This window comes from Rhinolophus hipposideros, assembly GCF_964194185.1.
Source record: "Rhinolophus hipposideros genome assembly, chromosome: 6".
NCBI classification, from domain to species: Eukaryota; Metazoa; Chordata; class Mammalia; order Chiroptera; family Rhinolophidae; genus Rhinolophus; species Rhinolophus hipposideros.
The window spans coordinates 68,167,346-68,183,094 of record NC_138052.1 but is presented as its reverse complement, the minus strand read 5'-3'; the positions used below and the strand labels follow the sequence as shown (position 1 = coordinate 68,183,094).

Genomic DNA, 15,749 nt, shown 5'->3' with positions numbered 1-15,749 from the left:
ATCCCACCTAAAATGCCACTTCACTCAGGCATTTTAAGACTGGAGATTACCTGACGGTGCATCCTTACAGTACTGGTACCACTGAGAAGTCATGTGGGAGGGATGCTGGCTTCCTAGGCCCCATCAGATGAACTTGTCTCCTCTCTTCACCTCTTCTACATTAACTTCCACAGCGCTCAGGGATCTGAGGCCCCAGTTCTGCAATATCTATCTGTGGGGATTCTGGACAATCATTTAATTTCTGTGGCCTTGGTTTTTTGTTGGAGTTTTGTTTTTAAATCTGTAGAACAAGAGGACAAGGGACGGAGTCTCAACTCAATGATTTCTAAGATTCTTTTTCTAATTCTAAATACATTTGTCTTATCTTTTCCTTGGGATTTGCTAAATACCAACACAATGGAACCCTTGTAGTTGTGCTAAGAAGAGGTTGCCAACTCTTGCTTTCGATTTCAGTTCCCAAAATAAAGCAAACCCAAGTGATTCAAGAGCGATCACATAAAGGTTGGATTTAGTATCTCTACTGTCCCCAGATAAATATGCTCCTCAGTTTTGAATATGCTAAACAAAACTGAACAAACCTGATGGCAAAAAACTACTGTTCCTCTGAAGTACCCTAAAGGTTCCAGACCAGCTGGTATGGGGTATACTCACTTCTTGAAGAAAAACTAAATAGCAATTTCCCAAATACCCACCCATATCCATCTGAGAAGCACTTGGAAATTCTGCAATGGCAGCATTCTCACTTTGCAAGGAAGGAAAATATTACAGACCTGTTAGAATTAACCTGGTGTAACCTCAACAAATAGTATTAAGTCTCATAAAACAAGGCTTTTGAAGTCTATGCAATTGTGGAATTCAGTATGTCTCAAATAGGCTCCCACATTTAAAAAACAAAGCAAGACAATATAGCTAACTCTGGCAGCAAAGCTGGTTAGAGGCAGAGCGTCAGCTGAGGAGCCACTCTTTCCCCATTTTGCTCTCTATGTACCCTTCATCGTCCTCTGCAACCCTGGGAGAAGCTGATGGTATGCCCCAAACTCACTCCTTCTCCTAGGAACTTACCTTAGAGGTGAATATTTTTTGCTATTGCCAGATTTATCTTCCCCTGAGAAAACACTGGCTACAATTACTATTTACTGGTTTGAAAGAAAAGTATCTTTTACCTCATCTCCTAAATTTCCTAGTTTTTTCCAAAACTGATAGCACATCAAAGTTACCCATGATGCTTTTATAACCCAGATTCAGGCCCTCCCATTCTAAATTAAACCAGCTTCCAAAGGTGGAACCCAAGAATCTGTCGATTTAAACTCTCCCTTTATTTTTTGATGTACAAAGAAGTTTGGAAAATATTCTTCCACCACATTTTCTTCCATCTCTCCTACTCTTTCACAAACTGGTAGGCAAAGTCTCTGAACCACAGAATTATCAGTTTTATGCATCAACTAAAAGATCATGCAAAGAATTTAGCTATCAACAGATCAATACAAGAATGATAAGGTAAATGGTTACCTGTAGAAAATGATTTCAAGTTCAACTTTTACAGACTTAAATAAAATGTATGATTGGGAGGCATAAACAAGTACACAGCATGCAGGAAATAAAAAAGTACCACTACCAGAGTAAAAATTATATCCATAGCATGGAGAACTTTTTGAGACTAACAACATGAATTTGAGAATGCTGTCATAGGCTGGATAAAGGCCCCCTAAAACATCTCTTCCTAACTAATCCCCAGAACCTGTGAATATGTCACTTTATATGGCAAAGGGACTTTTCAAATGTGATTAAGATCTTGAGATGAGGTTAATTATCCAGATTATCCAAGTGGATGTAATGATGTCATCACAAGTGTCCTTACAAGAGGGAGGCAGAGATAGCATTAAAGACATGATATGATTATGGAAGTATAGACTAGAATAATGAGACCACAAGCCAAAGAATGCCAGCAGCCACCAGCAGCAAAAAGAGGTAAGGAACAGATAGATTCTCCCCTAGGTACTCTAGAAAGGAGGAACCTAATTTCAGTCCAGTAACACTGATTTCGAACTTCTGACCTCTAGAACTCTAAAATAATAAATTTGTATTGTTTTAAATCACTGAATCTATAGTAATTTACTACAGTAGACATTGAAAACAAATATAATCACTAACATGGTAGCTCTACAATCAGAATCCAAGATCTGCACTTGTTTTGTAAAATGTTTAAAAAACCAAGAGCACCAAATATTTAATAAGTAAAAATCAGCAAATGTAGAGGTAATGAAATATTACATATTACCCAAACATTACCCAAATCAAGGCAAGCACAATCTCTATGAACATACATCTGGTTTTAAAAACATTTTTAGGGCAGTTAAGTGGGAATTTACCCACAAGAATCAAAAGAATTTTACTGAATTACTGGAATTGGGTGAAGGGGGTATCTCATTTGCTAGTGCAATAATGATCATACCCACTGCTTTCTTCTTTCTGGGGTTCTCTTGTTCCTTTGACTCCCTTTAATCTGTCTCTAAGAAAGTAGGAGAAAACACAAGGCTAGAATCCTGTCATTCCTACTTGACTTAACCTCTTACTATTAAAACAAGGTATAAAAATGTTATAAAAAATAAACTAACATTTTCTTTTAGATACTAAGGAAAACCAAAACATTAAAATCTGCAAATGTAGGGCCAGCCCGGTGGCTCAGGTGGTTGGAGCACCATGCTCCTAATGCTGCCACCGAGGTCTCTGGGTGGATTCCCACATGGGCCAGTGAGCTGCGCCCTCTACAGCTAAGATTGTGAACAACGGTTCTCCCTAGAGCTGGGCTGCCGTGTGCTGCCATGAGCGGCCATGAGCGGCTGGCAGCCATCATGAGTGGCCGGCCACCAGCGAGAGCTGCTGTGAGTGGCTGACCAACAACCGGCGACCGACTGCCTCAACTGGGGGGAACTCAAGGCTCATACCAGCACGGGCCAAGGAGCTGTATCCTACACAACTAGACTGAGAAACAACAGCTTGAACCAGAGTGGGGGGGGGAGGAAGAAGGGGGGTAAAAATCAGCAAATGTAGAGGTAGAAAATTCTTTTACATAAAATAATCATATATTATGAGAATATCCCTTTGACATTGTCACAAAAAAGGCAGAAAATCCTATAATCTGTAACAAGTTACAATTTTTAAGTAAAGATTTTTAATTGTTATAAAAGATACAGATGGCTCTCATGTGGTCCACCCAAAACAAAGTGGTAAATACGTTATTTATGGAATTATAAACTGCTTTACCAAGGTTTACAGCAGAAATCAAATCAGGATAAAATGCTGATTTCATTTAAAAATAAATAACTATCTTACTAATTTTTAATATTGATGCTGTAATTAATTCAGGAATCAATCAGACAATTGACATACTATTAATACCTTCATGGATGTAAGTTCAGGATGCCAACTGTATTAATCTTTTGGAAATTTAGGTTATTATAAAAATTTTATGTTCTTTTTGCTTAATTACATTAGGTTCCCAGCCCACATAAAATACCCTATAAAATATGCATCCCTAAATGTTAAGAGTGAGGCTCCTAACTGAATCTTTTAGTTGAATAACATAACCCTTCTGTGGATTCACTTGGTAGTTATCTGGTTTAGTTTTTCAGAAAACACATTCACGTTTGACCATCTTAAATAAACTGCTAAACGAGTTGTATCAACACATCTGCAGTGTCTGCTTAGTTAACAATTAGCTGCATTCAAGAAATGAAAGTCAACTACTTTTAGTAAAACATTTGCATAGCATGGAAGAACTACACCAAGGAACCTTTACCATATCGAAGAAGTATTCAAAAAATAAAGTATGTAACTGTGCAAATTATAGGAAGTCTTCAGGCAAACAAATGTCATCATACAGAGACTAGAGCAAAATACATAGGGAATAAATTATCAGTTCTATTACAATAAATTTGACATCAATCAGTAAATGTGTTTAAACCATAAACAGTCCTGCTAACAATGTAATTATGGATTTTTAATGTTATTCTGATATTAAAAAGTGCTAATCATTAAGAATTAAACTGGGGATGGACGGTTAGCTGGGGTGGCCAGTTAGCTCAGTTGGTTAGAGCATGGTGCTCTTAACAAGGTTGCCAGTTTGATCCCCACATGGGCCACTGTGAGCTGCGCCCTCTACAACTAGACTGAAACCACTACTTGATTTGGAGCCGATGGGTCCTGGAAAAACACACTTAAATCAAGTTTTAAAAAAAATAATTAAACTGAGAAACTATTCTAGAAATGCAAATTTGACCTCAAGTCAGAGAAAAGAAAAGGCACAGACACAAAAGAACTATGATACTTACGGGAACATAATTTAAATTAGTTACTTCCCCAGATACAATAGGAGAAAAAGAGTGAGTTTACTGTATGATCAAACTAATGTTGTTGAAAGAAAATTTTAACTTTAGGATCTATATTGGATAATCCAAACAATAAGTGGAGCCTAACTTCCTTATTGCACAGAACTATGAGTTTTCTATTCCCCTCTTCTTAAAACACTTTATAAATTAGTAGTTTGCCAGAGTCCTTAATTTTTTCAGTATCACTTAGGTAAATACATGTATATTTTCAAAATTCTGTAAACAGTATTAAGGAAAATCAGTAACTGTTTCATTTACCTCTTACCTACTATAGCGAGTCCACTTCACAAGCAATGAGTATAAAGGAGATGTCAATACAAATGTGAAAGCAAGACTACAAACTAATGTTTCCTTTGGGGTTTTTTTTATGATCAATTCCAAACACAGTACAAGTAAGATGGAATGAGTAAGAAAAAAACCGTATTTTATTTCCCTGTTAACACCACGCCATATCATTCAAAATGTGTTTTGAAATACTTAAGCAGATTGCCAGTCCCAGGCACCGCAACAGAAAGCCATCGAGATACCATCTAGAAAGAACAGCTACATTGCTACACATAATTTATTAACTTAGTAGTTTAGCCTCTCAATATTTAGCAAGTTTGCATAAAAATTAATACTCCCATTGGTTTATAGTGACATTAATATAAATACATAATTTTAAAGTCAACATTCCTTTCACTAGGACCATAACATTTCTTAAAAGATAGCTGTGGGTTGAGGCAAAGTAATGACTGGTTGTTCGGACAGCACTGTTCCAAAATCCAATATACTGGCAGGCTTGGAAAGGCATTAAGTATATATACACACTCTCTGTATGCTACTATTTCCCACATTTTTGCTGTACATACTTGTCTCATAATACAGTATAAAATATTTCCTCAAATTTGAAAAAACAAATCAAGATGAATATATTTTCACCTTCATTTCAAAAGAACAATTTTTAAATGAAAAAGAAGTTCCCCATGTTTAACTCCCTTCAAGATATTAATTGATGTATTTTCTTCACTACTGTACAATTTGTTTACCCTATCTTACTGCCTCATTACAACCAGTTTAGCAAAGAGACCTCAGTGCTTTGTTTAAAATTGCATTCAATAAATTATAAGACTGTAAATCTGCAGTTGAATCCTTCTTAAGACATTGAATTATTACTAAGTCCAAAAAAATGTATGACCATTCATCAACACCCTGGAACCTGTAAATTATTGCAAAAAACCTCATATGTGCATATAATTCAAACATAAACGTTGTGGGGAGGGGTCATAAAATAAATACTACAATATTTTTCAACTCTATTTAAATGCTGCCTTGATGGTTAGATGAAAAGATTAATATTACTAACAGACAAAGTCAACTATTTTAAAGACTATTTTCCAAGTAGTTAGAATAATTTTGCAAAACAGGGATAAGCAAGAGCCTAGGCCAATACATTTTTCCTGTAGTGTAATTGCTAATATGAGGTATAATCTGTAAGCAATTAATACAATACAAATAGGTGTAAGTCACCGCTAAATCCAAGTCTGGTGAAAAGCTTCTAAGCTAATGTGTTTGGGGAGGGAGTTTAGGGAAAGGAGGGAAAGAGAAGGACAGGGCAGGTTTCCAGTGGGAACATCATTTACACATTTTATCATTATCATCATCTTGTATGTAACAGTCCACTGAAACATAAATCCTTTCCAAGTATGCAGGTCTAGAATATACTTTATGTAGCATTAAGATTATTTACGTGTTACTAATGCTTCATTTGATTTATATTTGGATATACACATAATCATATGTGTATATCAAAAACTACAAACAGAATTTTAAAACACATTTATCTCATTTTTGAAAAAAAACTAAGCTATGTACTACAGAATTTTCTAGAATATCTAAACTCATGGGTCAAACCAAAGGAAAACATTACTATTTCTTTAGTAAATGGCTTTTGGGAAACCTCAAGTTTACTCATCATTTTATAGATGGGTTTATTTAATGAGGATTGTGAACCAATGATTGTTTAGCAGCAATTTTACCAAACTGTAAATTCTTTTATTAACAGGCATTATAAACAGATAATACTAATCTTACGTAAAAACCATGAGTGCCACACCGGTGAATATATAGCTCATGAATAACTTAAAAAGTATTTCCCATTTTAAAAAGCAACACTCAGCATACAAAAACCTACCTATACTAAACAAAGAGGCTATAATATGGATACATGATTGATGTGTCTAAAATGATATATATATATACAGTACATAATTAATGTTAATTATGTGATCAGTACATTTTTTCTATATGATTCCCTTCATGCTTCACTTTCCCCAGAAACTGAATTCTGAACTTCCTCTTCTAAAATGGGTACAATCAGGTTATCCTTGGACATCAAATTATATTTCACCACAAATTTAGTAAACCGATGACACAAAAATGTTTCATTCTGTAGAGAGGAAGAAAAAATGTTATTTTAATTTACTATCCCAAACCAAAAAAGCTAGACATATCATAATATCAATATTTATTATTGTCATTCTGGTAAGAATACATCAGGATAATTAGTAAAATTTACTTACTTCATATTCATCAAATATCTGCCGGTGATGAAAATAAGCATGTGAAAATATTCTGTAAATCCTACGGCATACTGATCCTAGTTTGGCTACAGATGATTCCTTTATGCTAACCCTAGAAACAGAAAAGAAATCATAGATTCATAGAGCTGGACAGGTCTTAGGAAAAATATATTCCAATCTGCTCAATTCACACGTGTGGAAACTGACACCTAGGTAAATGACCAGTCCAAGAAGTTGCAAGAGCAGAAGAACACCTATCCTTCACTCCTGGGCCAGTGCTCTTTCTACGTGACCACAATGCCTAAGAAATTCAGTATTATAGTTTTGAAACTTTGTTAAAATTTAATGTAATTAAAACTACTGAAAGGAATTAGTTTATTCTGTAGAACTCAATTCTTTTTTGGAGAAATAAAAACTGCCTGCATATTTCTGATAACCTTTTTTTAAAAAAATGTATATAAGATACTGAGGCAAAAACCAATATTCTTACATGAGCTTATACATATTTTATATGAGCTCTTTGGAATTAATGACATTTGGGAGTGGGGGAATCTTGAATTCTATCCATCTGGTAAGAAACATTTTAATAGAATATAAAATGCCAGTCATACACCTCACCAATAACGTATTACAGTATGCACAGGTTTCTTCCCAGATCTTAAAAATCTGCAGGCAAGGATCTTTCAAAACCAAGCAGTCCAACTAAGGAAAGTCTGTGCTTAGGCATGGTATGCAGAGGCTGACTCCATCACGGATTCAAGTAAGCGAGTGTGTAAATATCCCAACTCTAAAGCATCAGAGAGAGAGTCCTGGAGATTGATGCACAGCAGTAAGGACTAACCCTGACTGAACTGGGAACTTTGGGAGCCAAGTCCTGCTGCCTTTAGTTTAACCACAACCCTAATTTCAAAACTTGAATTATTTTGAACAAGTCAAATACACAACAGCTGGGGGGAAAAAAGTGTAAAGAATACAACGCATTAACCAGCAACCTAGTTTTAGTTTTAAAAACATCAATCTTCTAAATTAAATCCAAAAAGTTTAATACCATATTTAAAAGTTTTGTTTACCTGCTGGGAAAATATTTATTGCTATTCAGAAGACATGCAGCACCATCAAGTGTGTGTCTAGTATAGTCTATAGCAGGACACTATAAAAGAAAAAATGTAAATATGCATCAACAAAGAGCTCTACATCTTAAATTAGGTATATTTATTACATAAGTGTCTTATTCCAAAAACCTGAGCATATTCTAAGAAAAAAAATGCCTTACAATATTAGAACGATTGTAAAATTCAATGCTACGGCAATAAATAAGGTTTTATAATCCCCGTGAACTGTAATATCAGGCCTCTAGAAGACACATTAATCAGTCTAATTTCTCATTCTCAACAATGTATGTACCTAGAAGAAAACGGAGCTGGGAAGAACACTTGACTATTTAATCTAACCCTCTGATTTTACAAATGAGGAAACTGAGGCCGGTCAGTTTGTAGAGTATATACAGGCCTTTTCCCAGGTCTTAAAAATCTGTAGGCAGGATAAGGAATCTTTCAAAACATGCACTCCAGCTTAGAAAAGATCAGAGAGATTCAAGCAAGCAAGCGTACAAATATCCCAACTCTAAAGCATGGGGACAGCCCTGAAGAATGATACACAGCGGCAGGGACTACCATTAACTGATGGTCAATGATTACTCTAGATCATCGTAGTTAGGAAGAAAGACGCAAAAACATGTTTCTACAATGAATATGCTGATTCCTGGTCCACTGATTCATACCATTCCAAGAGGCCCGGAAGCCTCCTTCTCTTCACAAATACCTCCAGGGATCACTGTCTTCTACCATCCTAGAAAGCATCCCTTATTATGTGCCTGGCACCACTCTAGCAGCTGTCTAAAGGATTTTCTCCTTGAACCTCCTTTAAAATTTAACATGAAATTTATTCTTTATAGTTTAATAAACCTGTCTTATACTAGCCCATTTGTCAGAAACAATGAAACCTATTGTCTCATCGCAAATCAGCAAACCTATTAAATGAAGGAAATTTAAAACTGCAAAGTAATTCTCCTCACTCAGTTCTTCTAAGGACAGGCAAGGAAAAGCATCAAAGAAAAGTAGGATTGAAAATGAACCAGGGAATCCACTTGAAGGAAAAAAATGAACTAGAGAAAAGAATAACAATGATTCTAATTGTACCCAGTAGTTAGAATATTTTTCAAGTGTTAAGATTGAAGCTGGTATAATATTTAGAAATGTAAATTAATAACTACTAAATATGGTTTAGATATAGTGCCATGGCAAATACAGATTATCTAAACAAAACAAAAGGTATTTTTCTAACTATACATCCATAGGAATTTCTGGTTAGTGGACTCCTCACCTAAAACAGTACCATGAGCGGTATTTACTGAAAAAATCATCTTTCTCCATATATATGATTACAGGTGATTTGGTCAAAAACAAATATCCCAAGTCACTGTGTTTCTCATACTAGTCATTTGCGTGTACCGTGGGACAGTTTTACAACCTTTAAATCAGCACTGTCCAATGGAAATATAATGCAAGCCATACACTTAATTTTAAATTTTATAGTAGCCCCATTAAAAAGGTAAAAAACAAACAGGTGAAATTAATTTCAATAATGTATTTTATTTAACTCTATACAGCCAAAATTATCGTTTCAACATGATTGATATAAAAATTGAGCTTTGGGGGGTATTTTAAGATACAATTCACATACCATAAAATTTCTGTTTTAAAGTGCACAATTCAGTAGTTTTTGGTATATTCACAAAACTGTGCAACCATCATCAACTATATTCCAGAACATTTTCATCACCCCCAAAAGAAACCCAGTACCAATTAGCAGTCTTTAGTCTTTCCTCCTCCTAATGCTATATAGCAACTAATCTACTTTCTGTCTTCTATAGACTTGCCTATTCTGGATAGTTCTAAAAATAGAATAATATGTGGTCTTCTGTGTCACTTAGCATGTTTTTCAGGCCCATATATAGTGTAGCATAAATCAGTACTTCATTACTTTTTTTATGCAAAAAGTTTTTTATTTTATTATTTTTCATATATACAAAAATGCTATAAAATGTTTCTCCCTCTACCGATTTCATTCTTTTTTATAGTGAATAATATTCCATTGCATACATATACTACATTTTATTTCTTTACTACTCATCAGTTGATGGAAATTTGGTTGTTTCCATTTAGGGCTGCCATGAATAATGTATTACTGGGTTGGTACAAAAGTAATTGTGGTTTTTCCAATTTTTAACCTTTTAAACCGCAATTACTTTTGCACCAACCTAATAACTGTGAACGCCGGTATAAAAGTTTTGTGTGGACATATATTTTCATTTCTTATGGATATATATATATGTGTGTGTGTGTGTGTGTGTGTATATATATATATATATATATATATATATATATATATATATATATATATATATATATATATATATCTAGGAGTAGAATCATTAAGTGATGTGATAACTCTATGCTTATCATTTTGAGGAACTTCCAAACTGTTTTCCAAAGTGGTCACAGTATTTTACAATCCCATCAGCAATGTATGAGGGATTCCGTTTTCTCCACATCATGGCCAACACTTGTTATTATCTATTTTTTATATTTTAGTCATTCTAGTGAGTGAAGTATATGCCATTGTGGATGTGTCTTTTCTTTCCATTAAAAAAAACTGTGGTGAAATATATACAATATAAAATTTGTCATTTTAACCATTTTAAAATGTACAACTTGGTGGCATTAATTACATTCACTGCTATGCAACCAACACCACTATTTCCAAACCAAAAGTTTTTCATCATCCTGAACAGAAACTATATGATCAAGCATTAACATCCCACACCCCCTAGCCCCCAGCCCATCAACCTCTAATCTACTTTCTGTCTCTATGAATTTGCCCTTTCAAGATATTTCATATAAGTAGAATCACACAATAGCTGTCCTTTTGCGTATGGCTTATTTCACTCAGCACATCTTCAAGGTTCAGCCATGTTGTAGCATGTATCAGAACTCCATTCCCTTTTATGGCTGAAAATATTCCATTGTATGTATATGCCACATTTTGTTTATCTGTTCTCATTGTGGTTTTGATATGCATTTACCTCATGACTAATGATGTTGAGCATCGTTTCATGTACTTACTGGCCATTTGTATATCTTCTTTAAAGAAAAGTCTATTCAAATCTTTTGCTTATTTTTAAATTGGACTGTCTTTTAATTGTTGAGTTGTTAAAATTCTTTATGTATTCTGGATACTAGAACCTTATCAGAGATATGATTTACAAAAATATTTTCTCCCATTCTATGGGTTGTCTTTACACTTTCTTGACAGTGTCCTCTGAAGCTCAAAAATTTTTTAATTTTGATGAAATCTGAATTACCTATTTTTCCTTCCACTGTTTGTGCTCTTGGTGTCACATCTCAGAACTCACTGCCTACTTCAAGGTCATGAATATTTATACTTCTGTTTTTTCCCTAGAGTTTTATAATTTTAGAGGTTACACTTAGATTTTTGATCCATTTTGATCCAATTTTTGTATATGGTGTGAAATAGAGGTATAACTTCATTCTTTTGTATGTAGATATCCAGTTATCTCTTAATGAGTATTTTACATTGTCTTTTTTGTACTAAGTCTTTGAAATTGGCATGTATTTAAAACTTAGAAGACATCTCATTTTGGATACCTACGTTAAGTGCTCCGTAACCACATGTTGTTCATGGCTACTGTATCAGACAGCATTAACTTTAGAACTTCAATCGATTTCTGAATTGGGGAATGGGGGTGGAGTTGGGAAAGAGTTTTGCCTTGTTTTAGCTGTTTCCCTCCACCTCCCTCCAATTTTCAGTGAACTAATACTATTCTGCATCATTTGTAACGGCAAAAAGTTGGTAAAATGGAGGTTACAAAACTGTAAATAATGTGCTCACAAACTTTTATAAATCATATTTTGCTAAATACATAATTATAATGCTACTGCAAGTGATCACAATCCACATGTGACTGAAAGGGCTAGCAGATAATAACAAGTTATAACTTTGGTCAGTTACAATCACTATTTATTTGTACAATTAACTCTATTTGCTGCAATGCCTTTAATTTTCAAGGGCAGAGTAAAGCATCACTGGTGCTGAGTACCTTGCCTGTTCCACGTCAGACTCTGCCCAGTGCTTTTAATTCATAAGAGCAACTTTTTTAGCTACTAATCTGTCAGTTAGTATTTCCTGACTGTGCAAAATTATTTCAAAAGAGTTCAGTAAGTGTCCTTTCAGGATTTTCTTTTGTTTGTATGTTTACAGTAATCCATTCCATGCAGCTACCACGTGGAAATTCTACTATCATCCTCCCTTGATACATGGACAATTCAAAGGAGTTGATCTTCAGAAAGAATGTCGCAACTTTAAGACTTACAGTATCTAATGCTGATATCAATTAAGAAAAATGTGGATGTGACAATGACAGTATATATAAATCTCACAATACATCACAAACTGCATAGTACATCTTTACTATTTGCCAAAATGAAACTAGCCTTCCTGATTCAGTTTCTTAATTGCAATTATCACATTGTTCACTAAACTATGTGGCCAATTTCAATGGCATATCAAATAAACTGCTATGTGAATTTTCCTAGATGCAGAATGATACATTATCTTAATATTGCTTCAATGCATTAACACACAAAAATAACACTGAATTAAATCAGTCCTCCAAATAAGTAGCATCTGCTTAGACAGGTACCAGATACTCCTTATTTTGGAGAATTTACCTGTTTCAAACAAAAAAACCACCAGATACTGATTTTGCAACTAAAGAGTCACCTGTCTTCAAGCCTTGCAGGTCTGTTAACATAACGATCATGTGAAGGTCTATAACTGGCCTAACCCCATTATTTTCCATCAAATCAGTGTTGAGTAAAAAGTAATTACTATGGAGGAAAAAAGGAATGCAGATCAAAAGAAAATCAACCCATACTTTACACGAACCAGCTGTAAAGGACATTTTTGAGATAACTAAGGAAAACTGAGTATGTACTAGGATACCATATGAATGATTTAAAATAAAAAAATTCTATAGATAATTTCTACTTCCTATACTCTCACCTTGACAATAACTGAGAAAACAACACAAATAACTTTTTCAGTGTAGGACCAAATATGAAGAGGAAAATCATTATGGTGGGTTTCAAATTAACAGTAAGAAACATTAATGAAATGTAGAGAAAAAAATACTGACTACAAAGTTAAAAAACTCAGAAGTAACATTTCTATTTAATAGACTAAGCATCAACTAGTAATCACAAACAATTGTTCCTATCAAAAGAAATTGTGACTGAACCAAAAAATCTAAACAGGTATATCTCATCCATTACATATTAGATATCAGCACGATATGACAGATCTTATCCTGTGATAGCCAGTAAATCATAAAGTGAGTTCTAGCCCATGCAATTGCCCAATTATGAAAAATGATACTAATCATAAGAAATCCTAAAATAGCAGGGCACCCGGATGGCTCAGTTGGTTAGAGCGCGAGCTCTGCACAACAGGGTTGCCGGTTCAATTCCCCGCATGGGTCAGTGAGCTGCACCCTCCACACCTAGACTGAAGACAATGAGCTGCCACTGAGCTTCCAGAGGGGCGGCTAGATGGCTCAGTTGGTTAGAGCACGAGCTCTTAACAACAAAGGTTGCCAGTTTAATTCCCGCATGGGATGATGGGTTGCATTCCTTGCAACTAAGACTGAAAACGGCGACTGGATTTGGAGCTGAGCTGCGCCCTCCACATCTAGATTGAAGGACAACGACTTGGAGCTGATGGGCCCTGGAGAAACACACTGTTCCCCAATAAAAAAATTTAAAAAGATATCCTAAAATAGCATTGTGGCAATAACCTTTCAGAAAAGAACTCTAAACCAAATGGCAAAATAGTGAACTAAAACCTCTAAAAATTGGTCTACCACTGTCTTGGAGAGTTTAGGTTATGATAATTTTATTAGTCATTCTGTTTTATAAATTCTCACCTCTTTTGGAGTTTTATGAGCTGCACAAAGAAAAATCCATTGTTCAGTTGCTGTCATCTGAGTACATGTATCTGGATGGCATTCACTCTGTTAAAAACAATTACATTTCTTAATATGTAAAATAATAATTGAAAAGTTTAATCATTTGGGGTACTACATTTACATGTAAAATTCTAAAAAAATTAGGAATTTTGGATAAGTCTTTGTAAGCACATTAAGTCACAAAAACGGGAAAAAACAGAACTTTCAAATAACTCAAAGAAAAAAATACCTGAAGTTTGACAGCAAGTCCATTCAGCTCAAGACAGAATTGCCTAAAAATAAAAATATATAAATGAAGTCTTAGCTATTCTCCACATTATTTTTAGAATATTGAGCGTCACAACAGAACCCCATCAATACTACCCTTCCTCCCTAATCACCATTATCAACGCCACCTGAATTTACATGGCACGTATCCTACAAAGACATAGAGATTAATAAACAAAACCCAAAACTGACAACCTTAACAATGTGTTCAATATCAGAGTTCAGTGAATTGACCAGTCTTAACACTAGAAATTGGTATCATTTTTTTAAGAATTTGGAAATATTTACCAAGACACTTAGGAAGTACATTATTTTTTGACTTTGTCAATCTCCACATGCAGATACATTGTACAAAGATGCTCACAGAAACTATACGTTAAATTTTTTTTGAAATATTCTAAATGACAGAGTAATAAAATATTGGTATATACATAAACATACAAAGAACAAATTTATATTCACAGTAAGATTCCAGTTATGTAAAAAAATATGTATATGTGTGTATATACCTATGTACAAATACATAGAAAAAAGACGAGGCGTTTTACACGCCTATGTATTTTACAAGTTTTGTTCTGATTACAAACAACTTGTCCCTTATAAAAACTTCAAACATAACATAGAAGAAGAAAGTCCTCCATAATTCTACCACCTCTTCCCAAAAGATACTTATTGTTTACGTGTAAATTTGAGTTTCTCTGCACTGATTAAAATATATTGGGATCGTATCATATACAATGTTGTAACTTGTTTTGTCACTTAATAGATCATCGGCATTTTTTTCATCATATGCTTTCCTTCTAAAATTGCCAAACTGAGACTTATTAAGCCTAGAACAATGCTTAGAACATAGTAAGTGCTAAAAAAATATTTTTGAATAAATGAATATGGAGGAAATTAGATAACCATTTTTAGACAGACTTGTTATTTGATATAAAAAGGCAATTAATCCTCTGTCGCAAAGATAACTTATTTTATAGCTGTCAAATATTGAGTATGTTCCCTCTAAAAATCCTATCAAATTAGTTAATCACTATGTTTCCCCATGAAAAAATGAGAACACTTTAGTTTCCTACAAATGCAAAGCTAAAACCTACATAATTGATAGATAAAAGAGAGTCCCCAAGGGGAGAGGCGGGGAACTGCACATATATGAAAGAAAAACTGTACTTATTTCTTAAAGTACATTATAATAGAAGAAAACAAAAAGACAAGGGTTGGGGCCTGCCTGGTGGCTCAGGTGGTTAGAGTGCCGTGCTCCTAACGCTGAGGTGACCGGTTCGATTCCCACATGGGCCAGTGAGCTGCTCCCTCTACAGCTAAGATTGTGAACAATGTCTCTCCCTGGAGCTGGGCTGACATGAGCTGTGGTGGGCTGCCACTGGCTGCTGTGCTGCCATGGGCTACCGTGTGCTGCCAGGAACGGCC

The 15,749-nt window shown here is 34.6% G+C and overlaps 1 protein-coding gene across 2 annotated transcripts in view; it reads right to left on the bottom strand.

Annotated features, from left to right (window-relative positions):
• Positions 1 to 4,791: 4,791 nt before the first annotated feature.
• Positions 4,792 to 15,749, bottom strand: part of LOC308499287 (MOB-like protein phocein) — a 36,365-nt gene continuing 25,407 nt past the window's right edge. For both annotated transcript variants that reach the window (XM_081052402.1, XM_081052400.1), the window contains 5 exons: positions 14,284 to 14,326; positions 14,013 to 14,099; positions 8,020 to 8,099; positions 6,950 to 7,061; positions 4,792 to 6,816 (listed from right to left, as the gene is read on the bottom strand). In XM_081052402.1, the coding sequence (XP_080908528.1) occupies positions 6,685 to 6,816; positions 6,950 to 7,061; positions 8,020 to 8,099; positions 14,013 to 14,099; positions 14,284 to 14,326 (454 nt within the window). In that variant the 3' untranslated portion in view covers positions 4,792 to 6,684. The remainder of the gene's footprint in view (positions 6,817 to 6,949; positions 7,062 to 8,019; positions 8,100 to 14,012; positions 14,100 to 14,283; positions 14,327 to 15,749) is intronic.